This window comes from Malania oleifera, chromosome 4 (assembly GCF_029873635.1).
Source record: "Malania oleifera isolate guangnan ecotype guangnan chromosome 4, ASM2987363v1, whole genome shotgun sequence".
Taxonomy (NCBI): Eukaryota; Viridiplantae; Streptophyta; class Magnoliopsida; order Santalales; family Ximeniaceae; genus Malania; species Malania oleifera.
Genome location: NC_080420.1, coordinates 118,216,374 through 118,243,860, shown reverse-complemented (window position 1 = coordinate 118,243,860; position 27,487 = coordinate 118,216,374). Strand labels below are relative to the sequence as shown.

General features: G+C 38.2%; 1 protein-coding gene across 1 annotated transcript; it reads left to right on the top strand.

Annotated features, from left to right (window-relative positions):
* Window positions 1-949: 949 nt before the first annotated feature.
* On the top strand, window positions 950-2,779 carry LOC131153959 (germin-like protein subfamily 1 member 17). Its single transcript, XM_058106404.1, has 2 exons — window positions 950-1,082; window positions 2,226-2,779. The coding sequence occupies exons 1-2, from the start codon at window positions 950-952 to the stop codon at window positions 2,777-2,779; spliced, it is 687 nt and encodes a 228-aa protein (XP_057962387.1).
* Window positions 2,780-27,487: the final 24,708 nt, after the last annotated feature.

Sequence of the window (27,487 nt, the reverse complement as noted above, 5' to 3'; positions counted from 1 at the left end):
AAAGATTAATTCCTAAAAAAAAAGGATAGTAATAATATATAGGAAGTGGGAGAGAAAAAGAAGTCTTCCAGCCTTACTGTATTACATGGTTAGGTACATAGCATATATATATATATATGTTGGTGATTTCAAAATGGTTCGTTGACCTAACTCATATGAACTGCCCTGAAAACTTGCAAATTAACTGATAGTATGGCCCAATTAGACTCTAAATTTTGCCTTGCAGATGATAAGATCAAACTTGTTTGGAGTTATATGCAGCGACTGACTTATTGAATTATCACTGCTAGCCAAATGATTTTATTTGTAGAAAATGTTTAAGCCATTGGTCAAAAGTTACATTTATAATGATATTATCTGTTTAAAAAAATAATAATAATCTCTTGCTTTCCAAAATATAAACTATATTCAATCTTATTCCAAAAAATAATTATTCCACAGAACAAAACGAGCTGTTAGGTTCTAATTTTCGTGGAGGTGGGATGAGGAATGAATTATCTCTCATTGCATAATTCGTGCTCGCTAATTGCTAGACCTCCAATTAACAATTAATTTTGGTGGTTATATTCTAACCGGCATGCCATCTAAAATTTAATGAGTAAGTTTAAAAAATACTTTCAAGTAAAAGAAATATTTATATCTATATTTAATTGTATTTTTTCACTTTTCCCTCCAAATTTAAATTCAATTAATTTGACGAATTTTTTTTTTAACCTACGTCAGTTATCTCTCTGCTTCTACAATATTAAAAATCCATTGAGCTTGAAATCTAGCTAAAAGCAGCTAGCTAGCAAGCTAGGAGACTGGCTCCTTTTTATCTCTATAAATAACTGGCTTCTGCTTCTTCTTATACTCATCTCTCTCTCTCTCAGCTTAGACGACTGATCACTACTGAATCATATATTCCCTCCCTCTCTGGCAGTCTCTGCGACAGTTAGCTCCATCAACAATGGTGAAAATAGGTGCTGAGTTCCTCACAACAGTACTCGTGGTTTTGGCTTTGGCTTCCTCATTGGCCTATGCCGCAGACCCAAACCCCCTTCAGGATTTCTGTGTTGCCATTAACGACACAAAGGATGCTGGTAATATATATATATATATATATATATATATATATATATATATATATATATATTTGTATTCTATCGAGCACCCTTTTTCATAAATTTTCTGCGCCTCCCTTTATTTCTCTTTCAATTTTTTTTTTTAAAATCAAAATATTTGTTTAAACGTCCTAAAATATTTCTACTCCAAGAGAAATTATTATGTATACAATGTGTATATAAGGGATTTAATTTGATTTCATGTGTATATATTTTATTAAATTAGGTTATTTTTTATACACATGACGAAATCAAGTTCTATTCGGTGTCTATACCCCGTGTAGCTAATATTTTCTCATATTTCAAGCACGTTCTAATCACTCTTGACCGTAGGTCTCTCATCCAATTTTACCTTAAATGTACACTAAATTGACTGGGCTAAACTTCCTGAAAATGATATTTCTAGCATCTTTAATTATGTCCTCTAATAGGATAGGCGTGGTCATCTAGTCAACTTCCTCTTACTTCATCAAATTATTATGAACACAAGATGTTCATTGTTTGAAGTGATTTCATTAGATAAGACCTAATTTTTTCTTGAATGTGTAAAACTTTGCGTGGGTTTATCTTATATTGACACAATCCCATCATCAAGTTCAAATCAGCTCACACAAATTCATTTTCCTAATTATAATTACCTTAATGTATTGACCTTTTTATAAAAAAAAAAATACCTTAATTTATTCAACCATTTTTTATATTACCCTATTTTTTATCCACACTTGGAGCTTAGAGCTGGTTTATCTTAAATTGACACCCTCTCGTCCGTCAAATAAATTGACCCAAATTCATTTTCATAATAATTACCTTAATCTATTCAATTATTCTTCTTTTTTTTTTTCCTTATATATCATCCTATAAAACTTAATTATATAAAAATCATAATAATTATACTTTGAATTCAAACTTGGGAACTTAGGCAATTCATGGCATCACGATGAGAAATTGTTCAGCAAATATTCAAAGCCATAAACTAAAGCATTAAAAGGTCAGAAAAATAACTTCGATTGTCAAAAACTTCCTGCTTAATCTCATCGGTTGCATGCATTCTCACAGGCAAATCAAGCCATGCACAAATTATTCCATTCATTTCAAACTTCTAATAACGTGATTTCCATGCAGTGTTCGTGAATGGTAAATTCTGCAAAGACCCAGAACTAGCAGTGTCGGATGATTTTTTCACATTCGGAATCCAAATACCTCGAAGTACCTCGAACTCACTGGGATCAAAAGTTACCATGTTCAACGTTGACACCATCCCGGGGCTCAACACTCTAGGCGTTTCCATCGCTCGTATTGACTATGCCCCTGGCGGTGTCAACCCGCCCCACCTTCACCCCCGTGCATCGGAGCTACTGGTGGTGGAGGAGGGCACTCTCTACGCTGGCTTTGTCACCTCCAACCCTGACAACCGCCTCTTCACCAAGGTCCTCCACAAGGGAGACGCCTTCGTGTTCCCCATGGGTCTCATTCACTTCCAGCTCAATCTAGGCAAGACCAATGCAGTGGCCAAGGCCAGCTTTGGGAGCCAGAATGCGGGCGTGACTACCGTCGCTAATGCTGTCTTTGGGTCGAATCCGCGCATTAATCCAGATGTTCTTGCCAAGGCATTCCAATTGGATAAGAAGGAAGTTAAACATCTTGAAGGACTTTCTTGGTTCGATAACGCCCCTTAGTTGATTAATTAAAGATACGTTACAATCTACAGAGCTAGCCTTCATTTTAATAATTTGTTTCCTCAAATTGTGGCTAGCTATGATGATTTTATTTTTCTCTCTTTTTCCCTTATTCCCGCACATGGGTATTTTCATCTCCTTGTGATTTGAATAAAATGTAACACTTATTCTACAAAAATTTGTCCCATCAATAGTCTAACAAGGGCAAGGTAGGTAGTTCTACCTCCATGTTTGTCGTGGTTTGAAATTATAGTCTTCAAGTTTGAGTGAATTTAGTTATCAAATTATGAAATACCATGTAAACTAAAATTGAAGTCCCATTCTAGTTAAAATTGAATGAGTCAAATGTAGTTTCAAAGTTATCTCTAAAATGTGATAAGAATTCATAATCAACGAGGTTAATTAGGGCAGGTTTAAACAATTATGAGATGCATGCTTAAGGATTGAATACGCTATTCGTGGAAACAAATTAAATTCCAAAGAGATCAAAGGGACTCTTAAATACACTTTCTCATTTTGAACATTTTTGTTCTCTTTCTCAATAATATAGAATTACTATTACTTAAAAAAAAAAAAAGAAATTCAAGAATATATTCCTTCTTCAAAAAAAACATGCATACACAATGAGTACAAAGTTATTTCTACGCAACAAGCTTGAAGATAATATGCAAACACGCAATAAATCGAAAGAAAAATAAAAATAATAATAATAAATTTTGTAGTTCGACAATGTGACTTGCTAGGTTCATGAAGCCTCTGCAAAACTTGGACTATATTATCTATAAAAAGAACCATAGGATTTTAATCCTGAGTGGACTACAAGTATGTATATATATAAATAGGTGTGTGTGTGCACATAAAAATTCCGAAATATCCTCAAATAACAATATAATGATACTATGTCGTGACCCAAAGTACCGTGCTTTGCCCCCTTTGAGACTCAAATGCCCTCCGCACACTACAAAAAAGCTGATTTTTAGTGACGAAAGTATTAGTGATGGATTCAAATTCGTTATTAAAAGTGGGTATTAGTGACGGTTTTTAAGAACTATCACTAATAGTATAAGCATTAGTGACAGTTTTAGCAATCGTCACTAATACAGCAATATTAGTGACAGTTTTGAAACTATCATAAATAATTTCGTTACTAAAAACTAGTTTTCTCGCTCAGACTATCGTGGGAAACCATTTTTCATGCAAAAATTATTTCGAGAAAATATTAGCGACGATTCTTGGATTATTAGTGACGAATTAAATCCATCACTAAGAGTCCCTTATTAGTAACGATTAAGTAACCGTCACTACTGTTATTGTATTAATAAATAAAAATAATTTATTTAACACTATTAGTGATGGTTTTAAGAATCGACAGTACTAGTACTTTTATTTAAAAAACATAAAAATAATTTATTTAACACTATTAGTGACAATTTTAGAGATTCGTTACTATTAGTCCCTTATTAGTGACGGTTTAGAGAACCGTCACTACTAGTTCTTTTATTTAAAAATATATACAAAATAATTTACTTCACACTATTAGTGAGGGTTTTGAAGATTCGTCACTATTAGTCACTACTAGTGCTTTTGTTTAAAAAATAAAATATAACTTATTTTACATTATTAGTGATGATTTTGGAGATTCGTCATTATTTCTCTTATTAGTGATGGTTTAGAGAACCGTCACTACTAGTTCTTTTATTTAAAAAAATATACAAAATAATTTATTTCACACTATTAGTGACGATTTTTGAAGATTCGTCACTATTAGTCCCTTATTAGTGACAGTTTGGAGAACTGTCAGTACAAGTTCTTTTATTTAAAAAAAAAATTATTTAACACTATTAGTGACGATTTTGAAGTTTCGTCAATATTAGTCCCTTATTAGTGATGGTTTAAAGAACTGTCACTACTAATTTTTTTATTTAAAAAATAAAAATAATTATTTAATACTTATTGCAAGGTAAATTCGGTAATAACCAATGAGGCTGCTCCCCGACCTCCGTTGACTAGAAATGGATAGAAACAGAAAGACTTGGAGGACCCGGGGTGTACTCTGGGGAATCACTCTGATGCCTAAGTAAGAGAGATGCTCTAGAGAAGCTAAATGCAATAGTAGAATGGGTTGAATGACTTACCTTGGCCTCTTCCCCATATCCCTTCTTATAGGGGCTCAAGTTGATCCTTGGTTGATCTGTCTTTATTGCACAGAGGTGTGAATTGCTCCCAGGTCATAAAGTGTCTGCATGCATCACTCGGCTATTTAACTCATTGGCATGGATCTCTCCTCCTCTTTATTGGATTGGAGTTGATTGCTACCGCTAGTAGGTTTGACTTGGGGGGGGTGCGGGCTAGGTGTTGACTCGCTCTTATTGGTTGGGTTATTTTGGGCATATCAATTGTCCCCCCCCCCCTCAGTTTCAAATTTCTAGATGGAATTTTGAAAATTTGTCGTGTCCCCGCATTTTCCTCCTTATCTTCAGGATGCGTAGGTATATACGTATGATGTTCCTCCCTTCTCTCCTTTCTCTTTCTCTCTTTCTCTTTCTCTCTCTCTCTCTCTCTATATATATATATATATATATATTTGGCCGAGCTGTTGCTCCAAGCCGAGCTACTGCAAGGAAAAAAATTGCCGAGTTGTTCTACCAAACTGTTCAATTGAGCAATTTTACTGAGTGGGCTCTTGTTGAACTTCTCTATGGAGCAGCTTTTCCGATCTAGCTCTTGCCAAGTTGCTCTTGTCATGACGCTTCATGGGAAAATTTGTCGAGCTACTTCATGGGTGATTTTGCCGAGCTGTTTCATGGAGCACTTTGGCCAAGCAGATCTTGCCGAGCTGCTTCATGGCATGAATTTTTCCAGCTGCTTCGTGGAGCATTTTTACCAAACAACTTTTACCGAACTACTTCATGGAGCACTTTGGCCGAGCAGATCTTGTCAAGCTGCTTCACAGGAAATTTTGCCAAGCTGCTTCATAGAGTACTTTTTCCGAGCAGATCTTGTCGAGCCGTTTCATGGAGCAAATTTGCCAAATTGTTTTGCCGAGCTGCTTCATGGAGCACTTTTTCCGGGAAAATCTTGTCGAGCTACTCCTTGGTGTACGTTTGTCAAACAGCTCTTGTCGAGCTTCCTCATGGAGCAAATTTGCCGAGCTGCTCCATGGAGCAATTTTGCCGAGCTGCTTAATGGAGAGCTTTTGCCAAGCTGCTTCTTGGTGTACGTTTGCTGAGCAAATCATGCCAAGTTACCTCAAGGAGCAAATTTTCCAAACTGCTCCATGGAGCACTTTTGCCAAGCTGCTTCATGGAGCGCTTTTGCTAAGCAGATCTTGCCGAGCTGCCTCATGGAGCACTTTTGCCGAACCAATCTTTCCGAGCTGCCTCATAGAGCACTTTTTCCGAGCAAATCTTGCTGATCTGCGTCACAGAGCACTTTTCCGAGCATATCTTGTCGAGCTGCCTCATGGCTGGGCCGTCGTTGGCCTCACGAGCCATGCTCGTCAGTTGTGCCTATTCCGCCTAACGAGTCGTGCTCATGTTCTGGGTTGTGGTTGGCCTCATGAGTCATGCTCGTATGTTGATCATGTTCCGCCTAATGAGTCATGCTCATTTACTGGGCTGTTGTTGGCCTCACAAGTCATGCTCGTCAGTTGGCCTATTCCGCCTAATGAGTCGTGCTCATTTGCTGGGCTGTTGTTGGCCTCACGAGTCATGCTCGTCAGTTGGGCCTATTCCACCTAATGAGTTGTGCTCATTTGTGGGATTGTCAGTTTGTCAAGCTCAACTGGGCTTTTCCCGTCTGACGAGATGTTCTCATTTATAGGGGCTGTCAGTCTGATGGTTTTTCCGAGGCGATGTTGTAGTCCTTTCGAGGTGCCACCTCTCCTAAAAAAGTGTAATAAATGCATGTTTAAATCAGCCGTACCTTGCGAAGTCGCGAATTCTTGGTATTGGCGTCACGGCAGCACGCATACAGATATTTTCGTATGTACGGGGATTTTTGTGTCCTTTTCCTCGAGACGCAATCCCTTTTCGGCATACAAGGTCTCTCGAGATTCCATCTTCCTTGGGGATCCGTGCAGCCTATTCTCTATAAAGGCAGGGGCCCCTTCATTCGCTTCTTATCTCATCCAAAGGGATGCCTACTTGTCGTTAGGTACGCTCTCCTTCAGCCCCTCTCCTTGCTTTTCTCCGTCTTTATGTTGAATTGTATGTTTGTTTTATTGTTCTTCATGTTCTTCATTGTTCTTGCTAGAACTTTGCTTGTTTGATCTTCTTTTGTATGGTAGATTTTTTATTTTCATGCAAAATTTATCCGTTTGATCTGTTTGACATCTTTTCTTCCTTGTTTTTGTGGGAGGCTTGTCTGTTTGATCTGTTTGTAAAATCTTTGTCTCGTTCGTTCCACATTTTGCTTTCGTGATGGAGTCTTCCTCACAACCAGTGAGGGCTCCGACTACTATAAGGAGCGCTCAATGTGACCTAACCCCCTTGGATATAAAAAATGTTCAATACTTTTTTGCCATGCCCTCTAATATTACTATTAGGTTGCCCGCCATCTTGGAATCAGCTCTTGATCCAAGCTCCGAGGAGCTTTTCCTGTACACTAACTATTTGGACCTAGGTCTTAGACTCCTTTCCCCCCCCCCCCATCTTATCTCTAACGTCTTACGTTTTTACCGAATAGCCCCATCACAACTGGTTTCGAACTCTTACCTTTCACTAGCTTGTTTTTTGTCCTTCTGCTCCGACTAGGTCATCAGCCTACAGTGCCTCTCTTTCAAAGTTGCTTCCAAATGCGGATGCATTCTGTAGAGAAGGAGCTCTATTATTTCAACTCTTTGTCGCGTTATAAACTCTTTACCCTGGGCAGCTCTTCCATACACAATTGGAAGTCTCGGTACTTCTTCGCCTCGGGAGAGTTGAACTATATGGGCTTTCGTGTTTGGTCTGCTCCTCTAGATGGTGACATTCTTCTTCCTTACCTCCTTTTTTTTTTCTATGCAGAGTTGCGTGTGGGATACCCAATTGCTTACTTGTTTTCCTCTCCCCTATTTTGTAGTTCGGGTGCACCATATTCTTTCGAGGCTTTCTCCCGACGAGCAAGCCATTTTGAAGGAATTACGAGCCCTTAGTCAGCAGGGGATTGTCCCTCATGAGGAGCTGCTCAAGGAGCGAGTCCTCGTACAGTGGGGGATTAGTCCCGTTTCCCCAAGTCTTGTCTTGCCTTCGATTTCCATATATATATATATACTTAGATAGTTTCGCTACTGTTGGTGTTTTTATCCCCTCTTTGTAATTTTACAGATATGCATTTCAACAAATACGAATCTCTCATGGGGGACGCCAAGAAGAAAAGAGCGAGTAGGAGTAGGAAGAAGAGAAGGGAGCTTGAAGGAGAATCATCTCAGAGGGACGCCCTTGTTGTAGGTGAAAGTGAGGCCCCCGCTGGGGAGAACCTCGCGGTGGCACCTCCACCAGTCCCTGTGGCTTATAATGAGGTAATTTTTCATGAGCTGACCCATTCTGCTTCCACTCTACGTCGGGTGATCCATGTGTATATATTTTATTAAATTAGGTTATTTTTTATACACATGACGAAATCAAGTTCTATTCGGTGTCTATACCCCGTGTAGCTAATATTTTCTCATATTTCAAGCACGTTCTAATCACTCTTGACCGTAGGTCTCTCATCCAATTTTACCTTAAATGTACACTAAATTGACTGGGCTAAACTTCCTGAAAATGATATTTCTAGCATCTTTAATTATGTCCTCTAGTAGGATAGGCGTGGTCATCTAGTCAACTTCCTCTTACTTCATCAAATTATTATGAACACAAGATGTTCATTGTTTGAAGTGATTTCATTAGATAAGACCTAATTTTTTCTTGAATATGTAAAACTTTGCGTGGGTTTATCTTATATTGACACACTCCCATCATCAAGTTCAAATCAGCTCACACAAAATCATTTTCCTAATTATAATTACCTTAATGTATTGACCTTTTTATAAAAAAAAAAATACCTTAATTTATTCAACCATTTTTTATATTACCCTATTTTTTATCCACACTTGGAGCTTAGAGCTGGTTTATCTTAAATTGACACCCTCTTGTCTGTCAAATAAATTGACCCAAATTCATTTTCATAATAATTACCTTAATCTATTCAATTATTCTTTTTTCCTTATATATCATCCTATAAAACTTAATTATATAAAAATCATAATAATTATACTTTGAATTCAAACTTGGGAACTTGGACTTAGGCAATTCATGGCATCACGATGAGAAATTGTTCAGCAAATATTCAAAGTCATAAACTAAAGCATTAAAAGGTCACAAAAATAATTTCGATTGTCAAATACTTCCTGCTTAATCTCATCGGTTGCATGCATTCTCACAGGCAAATCAAGCCATGCACAAATTATTCCATTCATTTCAAACTTCTAATACCGTGATTTCCATGCAGTGTTCGTGAATGGTAAATTCTGCAAAGACCCAGAACTAGCAGTGTCGGATGATTTTTTCACATTCGGAATCCAAATACCTCAAAGTACCTCGAACTCATTGGGATCAAAAGTTGCCATGTTCAATGTTGACACCATCCCGGGGCTCAACACTCTAGGCATTTCCATCGCTCGTATAGACTATGCCCCTGGCGGTGTCAACCCGCCCCACCTTCACCCCCGTGCATCGGAGCTGCTGGTGGTGGAGGAGGGCACTCTCTACGTTGGCTTTGTCACCTCCAACCCTGACAACCGCCTCTTCACCAAGGTCCTCCACAAGGGAGACGCCTTCGTGTTCCCCATGGGTCTCATTCACTTCCAGCTCAATCTAGGCAAGACCAATGCAGTGGCCAAGGCCAGCTTTGGGAGCCAGAATGCGGGCGTGACTACCGTCGCTAATGCTGTCTTTGGGTCGAATCCGCGCATTAATCCAGATGTTCTTGCCAAGGCATTCCAATTGGATAAGAAGGAAGTTAAACATCTTGAAGGACTTTCTTGGTTCGATAACGCCCCCTAGTTGATTAATTAAAGATATGTTACAATCTACAGAGCTAGCCTTCATTTTAATAATTTGTTTCCTCAGATTGTGGCTAGCTATGATGATTTTATTTTTCTCTCTTTTTCCCTTATTCCCGCACATGGGTATTTTCATCTCCTTATGATTTGAATAAAATGTAACACTTATTCTACAAAAATTTGTCCCGTCAATAGTCTAACAAGGGCAAGGTAGGTAGTTCTACCTCCATGTTTGTCGTGGTTTGAAATTATAGTCTTCAAGTTTGAGTGAATTAAGTTATCAAATTATGAAATAACATGTAAACTAAAATTGAAGTCCCATTCTAGTTAAAATTGAATGAGTCATATGTAGTTTCAAAGTTATCTCTAAAATGTGATAAGAATTCATAATCAACGAGGTTAATTAGGGCAAGTTTAAACAATTATGAGATGCATGCTTAAGGATTGAATACGCTATTCATGGAAACAAATTAAATTCCAAAGAGATCAAAGGGACTCTTAAATACACTTTCTCATTTTGAACATTTTTGTTCTCTTTCTCAATAATATAAAATTACTATTACCTTTATAAAAAAAAAAAAGAAATTCAAGAAGATATTCCTTCTTCAAAAAAAAAAACATGCATACACAATGAGTACAAAGTTATTTCTACGCAACAAGCTTGAAGATAATATGCAAACACGCAATAAATCGAAAGAAAAATAAAAATAATAATAATAAATTTTGTAGTTCGACAATGTGACTTGCTAGGTTCATGAAGCCTCTGCAAAACTTGGACTATATTATCTATAAAAACAACCACATGATTTTAATCCCGAGTGGACTACAAGTATGTATATATATATATAAATAGGTGTGTGTGCACATAAAAATTCCGAAATATCCTCAAATAACAATATAATGATACTATGTCGTGACCCAAAGTACCGTGCTTTGCCCCCTTTGAGACTCAAATGCTCTCCGCACATTACAAAAAAACTGATTTTTAGTGACGAAAGTATTAGTGATGGATTCAAATTCGTCGTTAAAAGTGGGTATTAGTGACGGTTTTTAAGAACTATCACTAATAGTATAAGCATTAGTAACAGTTTTAGCAACCGTCACTAATACAGCAATATTAGTGACAGTTTTGAAACTATCATAAATAATTTCGTTACTAAAAACTAGTTTTCTCGCTCAGACTATCGTGGGAAACCATTTTTCATGCAAAAATTATTTCGAGAAAATATTAGCGACGATTCTTGGATTATTAGTGACGAATTAAATCCGTAACTAAAAGTCCCTTATTAGTAACGATTAAGTAACCGTCACTGCTATTATTGTAGTAATAAATAAAAATAATTTATTTAACACTATTAGTGATGGTTTTGAGAACCGACAGTACTAGTACTTTTATTTAAAAAACATAAAAATAATTTATTTAACACTATCAATGACAATTTTAGAGATTCGTTACTATTAGTCCCTTATTAGTGACGTCACTACTAGTTCTTTTATTTAAAAAAATATACAAAATAATTTATTTCACACTATTAGTGAGAGTTTTGAAGATTCGTTACTATTAGTCACTTCTAGTGCTTTTGTTTAAAAAATAAAATATAATTTATTTTACACTAGTAGTGATGATTTTGGAGATTCGTCACTATTAGTCTCTTATTAGTGATGGTTTAGAGAACTGTCACTACTAGTTTTTTTATTTAAAAAAATATACAAAATAATTTATTTCACACTATTAGTGACGATTTTTGAAGATTCGTCACTATTAGTCCCTTATTAGTGACAGTTTGGAGAACTGTTAGTACAAGTTCTTTTATTTAAAAAAAAAAAATTATTTAACACTATTAGTGACGATTTTGAAGATTCGTCAATATTAGTCCCTTATTAGTGATGGTTTAAAGAACCGTCACTACTAATGTATAAAAACTATTGTTTTTAGTGATTATATTTTATGTTCTTCAACGCAACTTTGAGAGCCACCGCACTCTATTTTTTTTCCCTGATAATAGTGAAATCCCTATAATCCCGTAGACGTAGGCAAATTACTGAACCACGTAAATACTGTCTTATACGTGTGATTATTTTTTCTTTGACATGTATTTTTTCTTTGGTTCTGTTTCTTACAGGTTTCGCGAATTTCTTGTTAATTTCCCTTCAAATCTATCCCTTGACGTGGCCGTATGCTTGTATTTTAGATGTTAAATATTAAATAAATTGGCTAAACGAAGAACCATAATTTTCATTAAAAACAAAATGAGCATGTATACACTGACGCACACATTTTGGATTGCTAGCCATATTTGAATTAAAGATGGTCGTTGTATACTGAATATACAAGCGTGCGGGAAGAATTTAAAAATAATTGTTCGTTGTCACTTTGACAGTTCTAGATGGCGACCCTCTATTCATTTCAATAATGGAAATTCATGACTTCCCAATAAAATATATAAAATATATATATATATATATATATATATAATTAGGTGAGGCCGTGACCAGCCTTACAAAATCTTTATCTAAAATCAAGACTTGGGGGAGGCATATCTCTCTGCTTCTACAATGTTAAAAATCCATTGAGCTTGAAATCTAGCTAAAAGCAGCTAGCTAGCAAGCTAGGAGACTGGCTCCTTTTTATCTCTATAAATAACTGGCTTCTGCTTCTTCTTATACTCATCTCTCACTCTCCCTCTCTCTCTGGCAGTCTCTGTGATAGTTAGCTCCATCAACAATGGTGAAAATAAGTGCTGAGTTCCTCGGAACATTACTCGTGGTTTTGGCTTTGGCTTCCTCATTGGCCTATGCAGCAGACCCAAACCCCCTTCAGGATTTCTGTGTTGCCATTAATAGTAGATTTAAAGTAAAATTGAAAAAATGGGGAAAAATTATCTTTTCTTAGGAGCAGTACTTAGGTCGTTCCCACGACCAATCTGCTCCAGTAGAAATGTTGGCAGCAGAACCAAAAATCCAACGGCACCTTCTGTTTCCCGATCAGCTACAAATTCGTTAAGAAATTGAGAGAAGGAGAGAGACGGAAACGAAGTGGTTGGCGCAGGAATTTTAAAAATTTCAGTGCAGAGGGGGTGCGGCAGTCTGTTTCTTCTTCTTCATCCTTCTTCTTATCTTCTTATCTCCTTAACTTTATACATATATATATATATATATATATATATATATATATATATATATCTTATTTTAATTATTATTATTTTAAATCCAATGCAATAATATTTAATTTAACAACTAGTAATTTAGTTATTTAATTTATCTTAATTTAATTTAATTTCTTTAATTTTCTATTTTTTTATTTTTTTCATTAATTTTTTTTCTTTTTCTCACGTCATTCCTTTTATTTATTTATTTGTTATTTTATTTATTTATTATTATTATTATTATTATTTTTCTAAATTACTTTAATCCTTTTAAATTTTCGGGTCTTTACATTCTCCCTTAAGAAATTTCATCCTCAAAATTTTACTAAATAATTATCCCTTCATCTTACTTAAATTAATTTGCTAACTATTATTATAAAAAGTCAACATACGTATCATCATATTAATCATTCATCATTAAATTAAATCATCATTATCTTAAATATACTCTCATACCTGCATCCCTGATAGCATCTTCCTCAGCTTGAAGTGTGTACAGCTGGGGGGGATCGCCTCTTCCAAGTGGTACCTGTTGTTTTCCACGATCTTGATTCTGAGCAGCTACCGTAGGCAATGGTTCCCAGCAATCCTTCTTGATATGCCCTGACTTACTGCACCTGAAGCAATTCGGAGTGCCAAACCAGCATTCGCCCCTATGTCTCTTATTACACTTCGGACATACAGAGCCTACCGTTTCCTTCCTTTTCTTCGCTGGTCCTTGACTGGCCTCACACTGAAAAACAGATGGTGCAGGTCTCTTCTTATACTCTGAAGGCTCAGTGCTGCCCTGAATACTCTTCTCCAACACCGATGTCTTATCAACTAATTCTGAAAAATTCTGAACCTGAAACCCCACCACTAGCTCATAAATCCTACGCCTCAGGCCTTTCTCAAATTTCCTGGCTTTCCTTGCTTCATTTGGGATCAGAAATGGAGCAAAGTGTGACAGTTCTACAAACTTAGCCGCATACTCTGCAACTGTCATATCCCCTTGGGTCAAACTGGTCAACTCTTCAATCTTTTTCTCTCTGACAGATGAAGGAAAATACCTGTCAAATAACAGCTCCTTGAATCTCTCCCAAGTAAGGGCTATCTTTAAGATCCTCTGATCCTCTAGCAGCTTCACAGAACGCCACCAGCGCTTCGCCTCTCCTATCATTTTAAAGGCAGCATAACGGACCTTCTGCTCTTCCGTGCAGTTGAGTACAACCATAATCTCCTCTATCTCTTGCACCCAATTTTCCACAACCACTGGATCGGGTCTTCCTGTAAAGGCTGGAGGGTTCATCCTCATAAATTCTTTAATACTACAGCCTTGACTTGCAGGTGGATAGTTCGGTTCTTTAGGTTCTTTCTTCATCTCTGCTCTAACCTGGCGGATTATACCCCGTAGCACCTTAGAGGTATCTATGTCCTCTTCACTAGAAGTATCAGAATATTCCCTTTCTTCAACCCCTACATTTTCATCTCCAGAATCCATCCTGAAAACGGACAGAGAAGAGATAAGAATTTCATATCATAACTTCAAACAACATAATCATTAAATTAAATCTAATAAAATCCAAAATCCCCACATAAGAACCAATCTCACGGCTAAGAAACATCACCATCGATGGATTTACCATGATTTTCTGAGACCGTCGACTGAATCAGAAAATCACAGAAGTCCACCAAGGGATTTCTGCCTCCAAGCTATAAGACAAAATCCTATACTTTCCTACTCCATACCTACTCCTCAACACCTAACCTGCCCATCTCCTTTTTTTTATCATAACTCATTCCTATAATCTAGTATAAATCATTTCCTAAATTCTCAAAATCCCAAAATCATTGCTTTGATACCATATTCTAACACCCCAAACCCTTAAACTCGGGTCCGGCGCGTTATACATGATAAAATCCCTGATAATCCATAATTAACATAACATACGCAGCAGAAAACATAAAAAAAATCTCCATAATATAATATAATACCAGAGTTTACTAATTTCTATCTATAATCCAAAGTATCCATCAAACACCTGTATTTCCATATATACATACATCTCCAAAGGCATTTCAGTATTTTCACAACCATTCCGTTCTCAACAGACTTAAAACATAAAAATTTAAAACATAAATATTTACATTCCCCCAAAGTATATAAAAATATACCCTTTCTCTTTATACAACCCTCAGAAGGTTAACAACCCTCGAGCTCTCTAAGCCCGACCTTAAGGATGTCTTGAAAAAAAATAATCATATTCGAGTGAGACACATCTCCGTAAGGGAAGAAACATACATATTAAAACAGCATGTGGCCAACATGAGATAAATAGATATCATTTTTATTTCATTTGCAAATCATCATATAACATTGAAATCGTTTTCTAAACCTAAACAATCACATGCAAATATTTAACTCACGAGATTACCCAAGGATAGGGGTGATTACCCACCCATACAAGTAGCACCCCTCTACTCTGATACTTAGGTAACCTTAAGGTCACAATTAAAATATATCAGAGTACTCACCTTACTCAGTAAGTCCTCAAGTGGTAGATTAATCTCGTACTCACATAGTTTAACAATAGTTTACAGGTAAAGGCCCTAAGGATAGGGAATCCTACCCGCCCATACAAGTAGGTTCCCTCTGCCCTAGTGCGTTATGCAATTACTGCCACATCTGAAGCTACTAGTACACTCGCCTTACTCAGCAAGCCCTCGGGCGAAGAGCGCGCCCCACCCAAACGTAACATGTTCTACATATATAAATACTTCTAATATCATAATACATCATTCTTTCCATCACTATTCAATCGTTCACATTCTTTCATGTTCATAACTTAACATTTTCTTGTGTTTCACTTTAAGTGACTCTTTCCCATTTGTATCATTCACATTTCACATTTTATTTCATTGCATTGTCATTCCTTGTCATTTCATTTCATAACATTTTCATTTCATTCTTTTGTACAACAGCCGCTCTTTAGCCGTCATTTGTTAGTCTACATAAAAATGTATTAGAATCTAACACAGCTCTTTTTAGCTGTCATCAGTTAGTCTACATAGAAATGAGCTAGATCTGCTAACCTGGCTTTCAGCTATCGTACCTTTACATGGTTGCATTTACATACACAGGTAACATTGTCCATATCATATTTTATTCCCATTGTTTTACTTACTTAGCCTGCATCTCATACATTTAACATATAATTTGCACAGATTCTCATGTTACACAATTTAGCGATAAAATTCATACATATCTCTCATAAAATAAGCCAACCCACATTTAACATTTACATGCTCAAAATACACTTCATTTCTTACATAATTCCTTAGAAAATTCATTTCACTTTCGTTCGTTTACTTTCACACGAACATAATTATATCGACAATCCTAAGCTCAAAAAACATAAATTTCATGGCTGGCATTTTAAACCCACATAAAAAATATATATACATAAATAACACATGTTCATTTTTAATTCATGAAAAACCTGATTTAATATATAAATTTCCCCCTTACCTGAATTCTCGAACTACACCGATAGGGATTTTGGAAAAATTCCTGCGGCGCTCACCCGGATCCTGAATAAAAAATTCTAGTTCCATGTAATTAATTTTGAATAAAATATTATTTTAATATTTTCTAGGCCCATAAATTCTAAGTAAATAAATATACCCTTAAATATAGCTAAATTACCAAATTTTCCAAATTAATTAATTCATTTCCCCAAAATACTACCCATCTAGCCTTCCCTAAGCTCCACACACCTCAAATTAACATTTAAACTAATAGTTAACACTCCCACTTAATTTTCTAAATTATGCTTACGGGGCCCAAAATTACACCTGCGGCGCTTACCCGAACCCTGATTCAAAAAGCCTAATTCCATTTAAATTATTCCTAAATAACGTACTATTTAAATATTTTCTAGGGTCATAATTACAATTATACCCGCAAATTTAACTAATTCGCCAAATTTCCCAAATCCCACTCTCACTTTGGAGTATGGCCTAGAAAATCCCAATTGAAAAATTACTTACGTCAAAATGACGACGACGACGACAAGGACCATGTGGTGGTACCCGTTCGCCGATTTAATAGTAGATTTAAAGCAAAATTGAGAAAATGAGGAAAAATTACCTTTCCCCAGGAGCAGCACCTAAGTCGTTCCCACGACCAATCTGCTCCAGTAGAAATGTCGGCAGCGGAACCAGAAATCCAACGACACCTTCCGTTTCCTGATCCGCTACAAATTTGCCGTGAAATTAAAAGAAGGAGAGAGATGGAGACGGAGTGGCTGGCGCAGAAATTTTAAAAATTTCAATGTAAAGGGCGGGGGTGGCAGTCTATTTCTTCTTTCTTCTTCTTCTTCTTTTTCCTTCTTCTTATCTTCTTATCTCCTTAACTTTATACATATATATATATATATATATATATCTTATTTTAATTATTATTATTTTAAATCCAATGCAATAATATTGTATTTAACAACTAGTAATTTAGTTATTTAATTTATCTTAATTTAATTTAATTTCTTTAATTTTCTATTTTTTTTAATTAATTTTTTTTCTTTTTCCCACGTCATTCCCTTTATTTATTTATTTGTTATTTTATTTATTATTTTTTTTCTAAATTATTTTAATCCTTTTAAATTTCTGGGTCTTTACACTTTCTCTCTTTCGTCGACGAGTGCTCATGGGGGCTGCGTGAAAAAATTTAAATTTTGAATTAGAACATTGGGATGGTTGGGCATTTAGAGGGAAGCTTCCGAGGGTTTGTTAGATATGTCTTTCTGGGCATATTGTAGATAGTGAGAGGGTGAAAGAAGGAGAGAAGATCATTGTATAACATTGTAGTGTGTATCTTTGATTTTCATAATGAAATTTTTTGCCGATTGCTCCTGTGGATGTAGGCTTTGCTGAACCACGTAATTCTTGGCGTTGTTGCCCTTATCTTTGCTTTCTTTATATTGTTATGGTGTTGGAAGTATTCTTTTTTTCATCATTTAGATTGTTGCAAGTGTTTGTTTGAACCTTTATACAATATACAGATTCCGCTGTGCATTGTTTAATGGGCGTATTTTCTCATCAATTGGTATCAGAGTGAAGTTGTGATGGCCTCTGCATTGATGAATCCCTTGGTGCAGCAAAATTTGGTGAAAAGTTTATATAGAATTCAACTAGATAACATGGTTGCAGCGACTCAGATATCTTTTCGCATATACGGTTAAACAATACGGATGACTACATGTTTTTTAGATGTTTGGGAACAAATAATGATAGCATTAGGGGATAGACATATGTATTTCGTTAATTTTTCACGAAAGGTCTTGGTGTACTTCATACAGTGGTTGATGTGGAGAAGCAGACCGGGAGAGCAATTCTCAAGTTAAACATTGAGGCTAAGTACGTTAGTTTTGTTCAAGGAGTTTTTTTAGCAGGGCAGATCATATACAGGGCTTGCAGGGTACTTCTTGGAGAAGTCAGTAAGTATAGCGCATTTCTCGTGTGACCGATTGCCAAAGTTATCACTAGAAGGGAAAGTTACAGGTGAATAGTGGGCAGATTTTGTGGTAGACTACTTGATTATGAGTGGATGTCCACTAGTGCACTATTCTAGTGATGGAGGATCTAAGCTTGGTGTGAAGTTCGGACAATAAACTTTTCTGGGGAATAAGAACGGTGGGTACAAGCTAGGTGCTCTTGTGGAAAACAAAAGGGTGATCGAGGACATGACTTTTGGTGATAGAGCCATGGGGCAGCGTACTCAGGTAAAGGATGAGAAATAATTGCCAGAAAATTGCAGCTGAGCAATCATGTTATTCAAGTGGAGTTAGGGACTTAGGGCAAAAATGCGGGGAGTTCTATCTCGGGTCAACAGTATCACGGTATGAATGGGCATATGATGCAAGTGGAGCAACAGACTCAGGGCAGAGATAATATAGTTTATATTGTAGGGAGTTTTAGCTTGGGAGACCAGTAAAATCACGGTGGGCTCATGTGCACTATCAGACCACCACTCAGGTACAAATTTGGCATTCTGAAGTTTTATGCATTCATCGCTACTAGTGGTAAGTGTAACGCCCCGGCCCTTTATACGGCCCCAGAGTGCTACTGTATATATATAACCTGTACAATCAGATAACATACATCAAATACCTGCCCTAAATAGGGACATACGTGTAGTGACCCAAAAAATAATAGTATTTAAATAATAAGAGAGAGAGAAATAGATACTGAAACAGAAGGAGGCCGTAGACTTCGTCGACGAACACAGGGTTTCGTCGACGAAGGTATAAAGGATTTCGTCAATGAACACAGGGCTTCGTTGACGAGAAAATACTGAGAGATGGTTCGGGCTGCTCTGAATTTCGTCGATGAATATAGGGTCTCGTTGACGAGGTGACGTGTTTCTTCGACGAACCTGGCCCTATAAATAGTGGAAACCCGGGATATTTATCATTTTCACTACGCCTCTCTCTCTCTCTCTCTCTCTCTCTCTCTCTACGTCTCCCTCTCCCTTCTCTCTTCGATTCTAGCCCCACCAATTACCGGATCGATGATCCGAAGCTACCATGACACTCCTGGCAGAGTTCTCTACAAATCTGTTGGAGCGGATCATCGGGAAAATAGAGTTGAAATTCATCCCAAATTCAGCGTAAGGCCTTTTAGTCCCCTTTTGGCCTTATGACAGTTATAGGAAATGATGTAGGCGTAGAAATATTGATATTATGTTCTGGAATATATTATTTTCAGGGTGTTTTGTAGGATTTGAGGTCTGTTCTGTGTCTGGGTATAGGATTTCCGTAGTGGTTTCTGTGCTTTTCCTGGGGTGACGATTTCAGGAAAACCATAGTAAACTATTGACGGGTCATGTGTCTAGGTGACGGAACTAGATATTAGTTAAAGTCTGGGAAGGTAATTAATTGTGAGTTGGTACAGGATAGGTCCGTATGGGAGATAAAGTGTTTAAGTGTGTTTCTTGTTTTCAGGATGGACCCGGGAAGCAATGGCACGAATGCTGGAGACGGTAGGCCAGGACCTTCCAGCATAGGTGGAGGAGATACAGATGCTGTACTGCGCAGTGTCACTTAGCAGGTGATGGCTAAGATGGCCAGAAGTTCTGGGGAGCGTGGCTGTTCAATTGAGCAATTTACGCGTATAAAGCCCCCATCATTTGTTGGAGGAGATGACCCAACTGTAGCTGAGAATTGGGTCCAAGATATCAAGGAGATGTTGGCGGTGCTCCCATGTACGGATGAGCAGAAGGTAGCATTTGCCACTTTTAAACTGACAGGGGAGGCGAAGCGTTGGTGGAGAGCAGCGCGCATGATAAAGGAGCAGAGTCCGGTTCTAGTTCTAGTGACGTGGGATCGATTCAAGGATATGTTCTTCGAGCGGTATTTCCCTACTATCGTTCGAAGTGCGAAGGCAGCAGAGTTCCTACATTTGGTACAGGGGTAGATGACTGTATCCCAATACGCGGCTCGGTTTGTCGAGTTGTCACGTTTTGTTCCACATCTAGCACCTGATGAAGAGAAGAAGGTGAGGAAGTTTAAAGAAGGGTTGAGGCAAAATCTGTTTGAGCAGGTGATTGGTTTCAGGGTTCAGACATTTAATAGGTTGTAGACAGAGCTGTGGCTATTGAGAGTGGCATTTAGAGGGGTGTAGCAGCTCAGAATCAGAGAAAGAGGCCTGCGCCTCAGGGTTTTTAGGTTTGCTCTAGTAGGGGTCCATGGAGAGGTGGTCGCGATAGGGGTGACCAGAGGTAGATGGCAAGGCCTCGTGGGAACCAGGGTGCATAGACTTACCTGGTGTGTCAGACATGTGGGGGACATCATTTGGGAGAGTGTCGAGTAGGCAAGGGAGTGTGTTATCGTTGCGAGCGACCCAATCACATGACGCGTGAGTGCCCAGGTCAGCAGGACCAGGTCCTAGCCCCAGGCCTTATCAGGGAGGACATCAGGCAGCCAGAGGAGGATATCAGGTGCCTTAGGGTGGCCAGCAGAGGAATGTAGCCCTAACGCGGGTATATGCTCTGACTCTAGGAGATGTAGAGGCCGCTACGGATGTGGTGACAAGTACATTTACTGTTCTATTATACCCAGTTATTGTTCTTTTTGACTCGAATGCTACTCATTCTTTCATTTCTACATCTTATGTTAAATTATTTTAGAGTGAGACCCAGTCATTAGATATAGCATTGTCGGTAGCTACGCCATCGGGATTAGTGATCAGATGTCAGAGGGTGCTTAGAGGCTATCCGATAGAAATTTAAGGGAAAGTACTACCGGCAGATCTTATTGTGTTTGATATGTGTGGATTCGATATAATACTAGGCATGAACTGGTTGGCTGCCAATCACGCCAGCATTGATTGTTTCCAGAAAGAAGTAATTTTTAGACCTCCTGGAGAGTAGGAATTCATATTTGTTGGTTCACGGGTACGTGCGCCAACACAACTGGTGTCCGCAGTGCAGGCGAATAGATTACTCCCTGATGGAGGTCAAGGGTTTAAGCATTTGTGAAAGAAGCATCTGAAAATAAATTAAAGATTGACAGCACCACAGTGGTACGGGAATTTCTAAATGTTTTTCCAGAGGAGCTACCAGGGTTGCCTCCTGTGCGCAAGGTAGATTTTCCTATAGATTTACCTCTAGGGATGGCGCTGATCTCTAAGGTCCTGTACCGTATTGCTCCAGCTGAATTGGGAGAATTAAAGGAGCAGTTGCAGGATTTGTTGAACAAGGGATTTATACGGCCCAGTGTATCGCCGTGGGGAGCTCCAGTACTATTCGTAAAGAAGAAAGACGGGTCCATGAGGATAGGCATCGAATACAGAGAAATCAACAAAGTTACTATTAAGAATAAATATCCTCTACCCCGTATAGATGATTTGTTTGATCAGCTCCAGGGTACACGGGTATATTCCAAGATCGACCTTAGATCCGAGTATCATCAGGTGAGAGTAAAAGCGGAGGACGTCACGAAGACTGCCTTCAGGACCAGGTACGGGCACTATGAATTTCTCGTTATGCCGTTTGGTTTGACGAATGCCCCGACCGTGTTTATAGACTTGATGAACAGAGTTTTCCACCAGTATCTAGATTAGTTTGTGGTAGTTTTCATTGATGATATACTGGTGTATTCGAAGAGTTTTGAGGATCATGAGGTGCATTTGAGGCAGGTGTTGTAGACTCTCAGGGATGAGAAGCTTTATGCTAAGTTTAGCAAGTGTGAGTTCTGGCTAGAGAGGGTGGCATTTTTAGGCCATGTGATCTCAGGGGACGGTATTTTAGTGGATCCCAACAAGATTGATGCAGTGGTAGATTGGGCTAGGCTAAGAAATGTGCAGGAAGTGAGGAGTTTCTTAGGGCTGGCAGGTTATTACCATCATTTTGTTGAGGGGTTTTCAGCATTGTCAGGACCTCTCATGCGGTTGACTAGGAAAAATGCCAGATTTGTGTGGGATGAAGAGTGCGAGCAGAGCTTCCAGGAATTAAAGCAGCGGCTTCTCACTGCACCAGTATTGACAATTCAATCGGGAGGCGATGGTTATGTTATTTACTGTGATGCGTCCTTGAAAGGGCTCGGTTGTGTGTTGATGCAGCATGGTAGGGTGGTGGCATATGCATCCAGGTAGTTGAAAGAATATGAGAAGAACTACCCTACTCACGATCTGGAGTTGGCTGCGGTTGTACATGCACTGAAGATCTCGAGGCATTACCTTTATGGTGAGAGGTGTGAGATCTTTTATGATCATAAGAGCCTCAAATAATTCTTTACACAGAAAGAATTGAATATGCGGTAGAGGAGGTGGTTGGAACTCATCAAGGATTACGACTGCACCATCAGTTACCACCCAGGTAAAGCAAACGTGGTAGCCGATGCGTTGAGCCGTAAGTCAGGAGATACAACACAGTTACCAGCAGTAGTTCAGCATCTGATTCAGATGGACTTAGAAAGACTCGGTGTGGAGTTAGTGGAGGATGATTCCCAGGCACTTATTTCCAGTTTGGTTGTACAACTCACATTGTATGAAAAGATTAACGCTGCTCAGAGAGATGATCCAGAGTTAGTGGAGGTGATAGCCAGAGTGCAGGATGGTCAGGGGAGGAGTTCAGTATCTCTGATGATGGGGCTATAAGATTTCGCACCAGATTGTGTGTGCCTGCAAATGATAGCATCATGAGGATGATTTTATATGAGGTACACAAGTCTCTATACACTGTTCATCCTGGCAGTACAAAAATGTATAGGGATTTGCGAGATTCATTCTGGTGAAGTGGTATAAAGAGGGAGATAGCAAAGTTTGTGCAGCAGTGTTTGACATGCCAGTAGGTTAAGGCTGAGCACCAGAGGCCGGCTGGTCAGTTACAACCACTTTTCATTCTTGAGTGGAAGTGGGATCACGTATCTATGGATTTTGTTACTGGGCTGCCGCCAACGTTGCATGGTTAGAATGCCATATAGGTGATAGTTGATAGATTGACTAAGACAGCGCATTTTCTACCTATTAAGGTCAGCTACCCTATGAACAGGTTAGCAGAGATTTACATACAGGAGATTGTTCGATCCCATGGAGTGCCAGTATCCATAATCTTGGACCGTGATCCACGTTTTACATCACAGTTCTGGAGGAGTTTGTAGGAGGCACTAAGGACTCAGCTAGCATTCAGCACAGCTTTTCACCCTCAAACCGATGGTCAGACTGAGAGAACCATCCAGGTGTTGGAAGATATGCTTCGTGCTTGTGTGCTAGACTTCGGAGGTAGATGGATTCAGTTTTTGCCGCTAGTTGAATTTGCTTATAATAATAGTTATCAGACTAGCATCGGCATGGAGCCTTATGAGGCACTATATGGTAGGAGATGTAGATCTCCTCTTTTCTAGGATGAAGTAGGCGAAAGGCGAGTTTTGGATCCAAAGATAATTTAGCAAGCATGTGATAAAGTCTGACTTATTCGAGATAGGATTAGTGCAGCACAAAGTCGGCAGAAAAGTTATGCAAATACTCGCCGTCGGGAACTGGAATTTGGAGTAGGTGATTATGTGTTTTTGAAGATAAATCTTTTGAAGGGGATCTTGAGATTTTGGAAGAAAGATAAGTTGAGCCCTAAGTTTATTGGCCCTTTTGAGATACTTGAGAAGATTGGGCCACTAGCCTATCGGCTAGTGATTACGCGTCAAAACTGCGTAATTGGACGTTTAACCCGGGCTTTATGGTTTATATTTTTAATTAAATGTCCAAATTTGTTCAATATTTTAACAAAGTGCCAAAATTATTATTCTTGAACTTTATTGCACTATTTATGAAGTTTTGGTAATTTTTTGTCGCAGGAAAAATTCCCGGGAATCAAAACCGATACCTGTTCGTATTTCATGCATAACTTTTCCGTCCGAACTTCGATCGAGACAATTCAACTTTCTAGAGAAAGAGGAAAGAATCATCTACAACTTTAGTCTTTTGAGTTTTGTGAGATACGGGCTCCAGAAGAACAGAATTTGCAACGAACAGAGAATTAAAAAAATGAAAAAATCAAGTTGCCGGGTCAACCCGTTGCGAACGGGTCGGGCTGGGTAATCCGGATCCTAGGGCACCAAATTTCCCCTTTTTATTCTATCCTTTTTTCCTTTCTCTGGTGTTGGGCGCTGCCCCCAGCCGGCTCTCCTCTCCTTTCTTCTTCTTCTTCTTCTTCTTCTTTAGTTTGCTTTGTTTTTTTTTTTTTTCATCTTGCTCTCTTCTCTTCCCTTTACTTTCTCTCCCTCAAACTCTCCTCTCTTCCCTTGCTCTTCCTCTCCCTCTTGTTCTCAGTTTAGCTACCAGACCTTCACGGCACAGCAGCTTGCAGCAACTTCTCCAGCCTTCAAACAGCATCCAAAGCCTCTGCAATTCCAACTCCAGCAGCCCTCTTCTCTCGGCATCACCCAGCCACGACAGCCCCTGCTGTCCACTCTGTTCCAGCACAGCAGAGAGGTCCCTCCTTGCAGCAACATAGCAGCAACTTGCTGCTAGCAGACGCCACAACAGCAGAGCTGCTCCACAACACCACTCCGGCACTGACAGCAGCCGAGAATCCCCTCCAAGATCAGCCAGCTTTTCGGCTCTTTCTCTCTCTTTTTCTCTATTTTTTTTCTCTTTCTTTTATTGTTGATTGCAGCAAAATAACTCCTTTCTTCTTATTTACTTAGTTAGTAGAGTTTTGAAAACCTTATTTTGAATGGTTGTTAAGTAATTTTTAATTTGTTTGAGTGAAGTTTAATTTTGATTTTTGTTTTATGTTTATGTTCTCTTAATTAATGTTGTCATTAGGTTGAAAGAATTTGATTTAGTTTCTTTTATTTGTTTATTGGTCCTTCAATTTAAATTCCATTTTATTTCTAACTAAATAATTAAATGAAAAGAGAAAATATAAAATGAAAAAAAAAAGAGTGTTTTTGTTTTGAAGTTGTTATTTTTTTAAATTCAGTCTTTTTACCGAAGCATGGTTTAGTTAGGGTTGGGTTGAGCAAAAACTCATGTTTTCATTATATTTTGTCATTGTTTGCGTGCTTTAAATTCTCGTTGAATCCGTGTTTGTGTTTAAATTGTGATTCTTGATTTAATTCTGTAATTTTGTTCGGTTTCTATTGGGTGTTTTTAATTCCATGTTCTAGGTTACCATCTTTAATTAGTGCGTGTGTCGATGTTTCCTTAGGTAGATTAGAGTTTCCATTCTAGTGTGTTTTAATTCCTTATTTGTAGTTCCCATTTTTAATTAGTGCGTGTCCCAATGTTTCTTTAAGTAAACTAGGGTTTCTATTGTTGTTTTCTTTTATTTAGTGCATGTTAGTTTAGAGTTTTAAATTACGTGTCATTTAATTCATCAAAAGTGAAATTGAACAATCTTGAAAAACCCTGAATCTGAACTGAGTTCAGTACAATTTTATTTTCGATTGGAAGAACGTAAGATTTGAGATTAAACGCATTCCCTGAGGAGACGATCTAGCCCTTGGGCTTAATATTACACGACAGAACTCCTATACTTGGGATAGCTTTCGAGCTGCTCATTTTTCGAGTGAGTCAGCTAGCTTTACCACCATCTTTATTTCGAGTTCATGACGTATTTCATGTTTCTCTGTTGAGGAAATATGTCCCAGATCCTTTCCATATCATCAGCCATGTAGAATTAGAAGTCAGTAAGGCTTTACCATATGAAGAAGTTCCCGTACAAATCCTAGATAGGAAAGAACAAGAACTACGCAACAAGAAGATACCACTAGTGAAAGTTCTATAGAGAAATCACGTGATTGAGAAAGCCTCGTGGGAGCTAGAAAGCGAGATTAGACAGAAATATCCCACTTGTTTAGTGGATCTTAGTATTGATGTATATGCTTAGATAGTAATTTTATTTTATTGAGTCCAGTGTAATTGGAATGTAGAATATAGATTAGGTAGTATTTTGTTTTGGGAGAAATTTTCTTTTATGGTTGTAATCTCCCAGAACTACCCATGTAACCACAGTATTCCTCCGCCATAAGTGAGGGCAGGTAATAAAATAAGTAGACCATTTTCTTTACAGCATGATGGAAGTATAGATAGAGATTCAGATAGTAAATTTCGAGGATGAAATTTTACAAGGAGGGGAGAATGTAGTGACCCGAAAAATAATAGTATTTAAATAATAAGAGAGAGAGAAATAGATATAGAAACAAAAGGAGGCCATAGACTTCATCGACGAAATTGCATTTTGAGGGAAATAAAAATTTCAGAAATTTCCAGGGCTTCGTCGACGAACACAGGGTTTCGACAACGAAGGTATAAAGGATTTCATCGACGAGCACAGGGCTTCGTCGACGAGAAAATACAGAGAGATGGTTCAGGATATTCTGAATTTCGTCGACGAATATAGGGTCTCGTCGACAAATTTTATGAAGGGTTCGTCGACAAAGTGACGTGTCTCATCGACGAACCTGGCCCTATAAATAGTGGAAACCCGAGATATTTATCATTTTCACCGCGCCTCTCTCTCTCTCTCTCTCTCTCTCTCTCTCTCTCTCTCTCTCTCTCTCTCTCTACGTCTCCCTCTCCCTTCTCTCTTCGATTTCGGCCCCACCAGTCGCCGGATCGACGATTCGAAGCTACCACGACACTCTTGGCGGAGTTCTCTACAAATCTGTCAGAGCGGATCGTCGGGAAAACAGGGTTGAAATTCATCCCAAATTCAGGGTAAGGCCTTTTAGTCCCCTTTTAGCCTTATAACAGTTATAGGAAATGATGTAGGCGGAGAAATACTGATATTATGTTCTGGCATATATTATTTTCAGGGTGTTTTGTAAAAGGCCCTGCGGGCGTTAGGCTGGTATTCCGTAGGGGCTTTCCAGTAGTCAGGTAAGGGAAATATGCTATGCTAGGTATTTTTAGAAACATTATATAGCTTATTTAATTATGAAAAATTATGTATTTAAGTATGGTGTGGCTTGTGAACATGAATATGGTATGGGTATATGTTTTACGAATGCTAGTTTCATGATTTTATGAATTTTGGTACCATGAGTATGTGAATTTCAG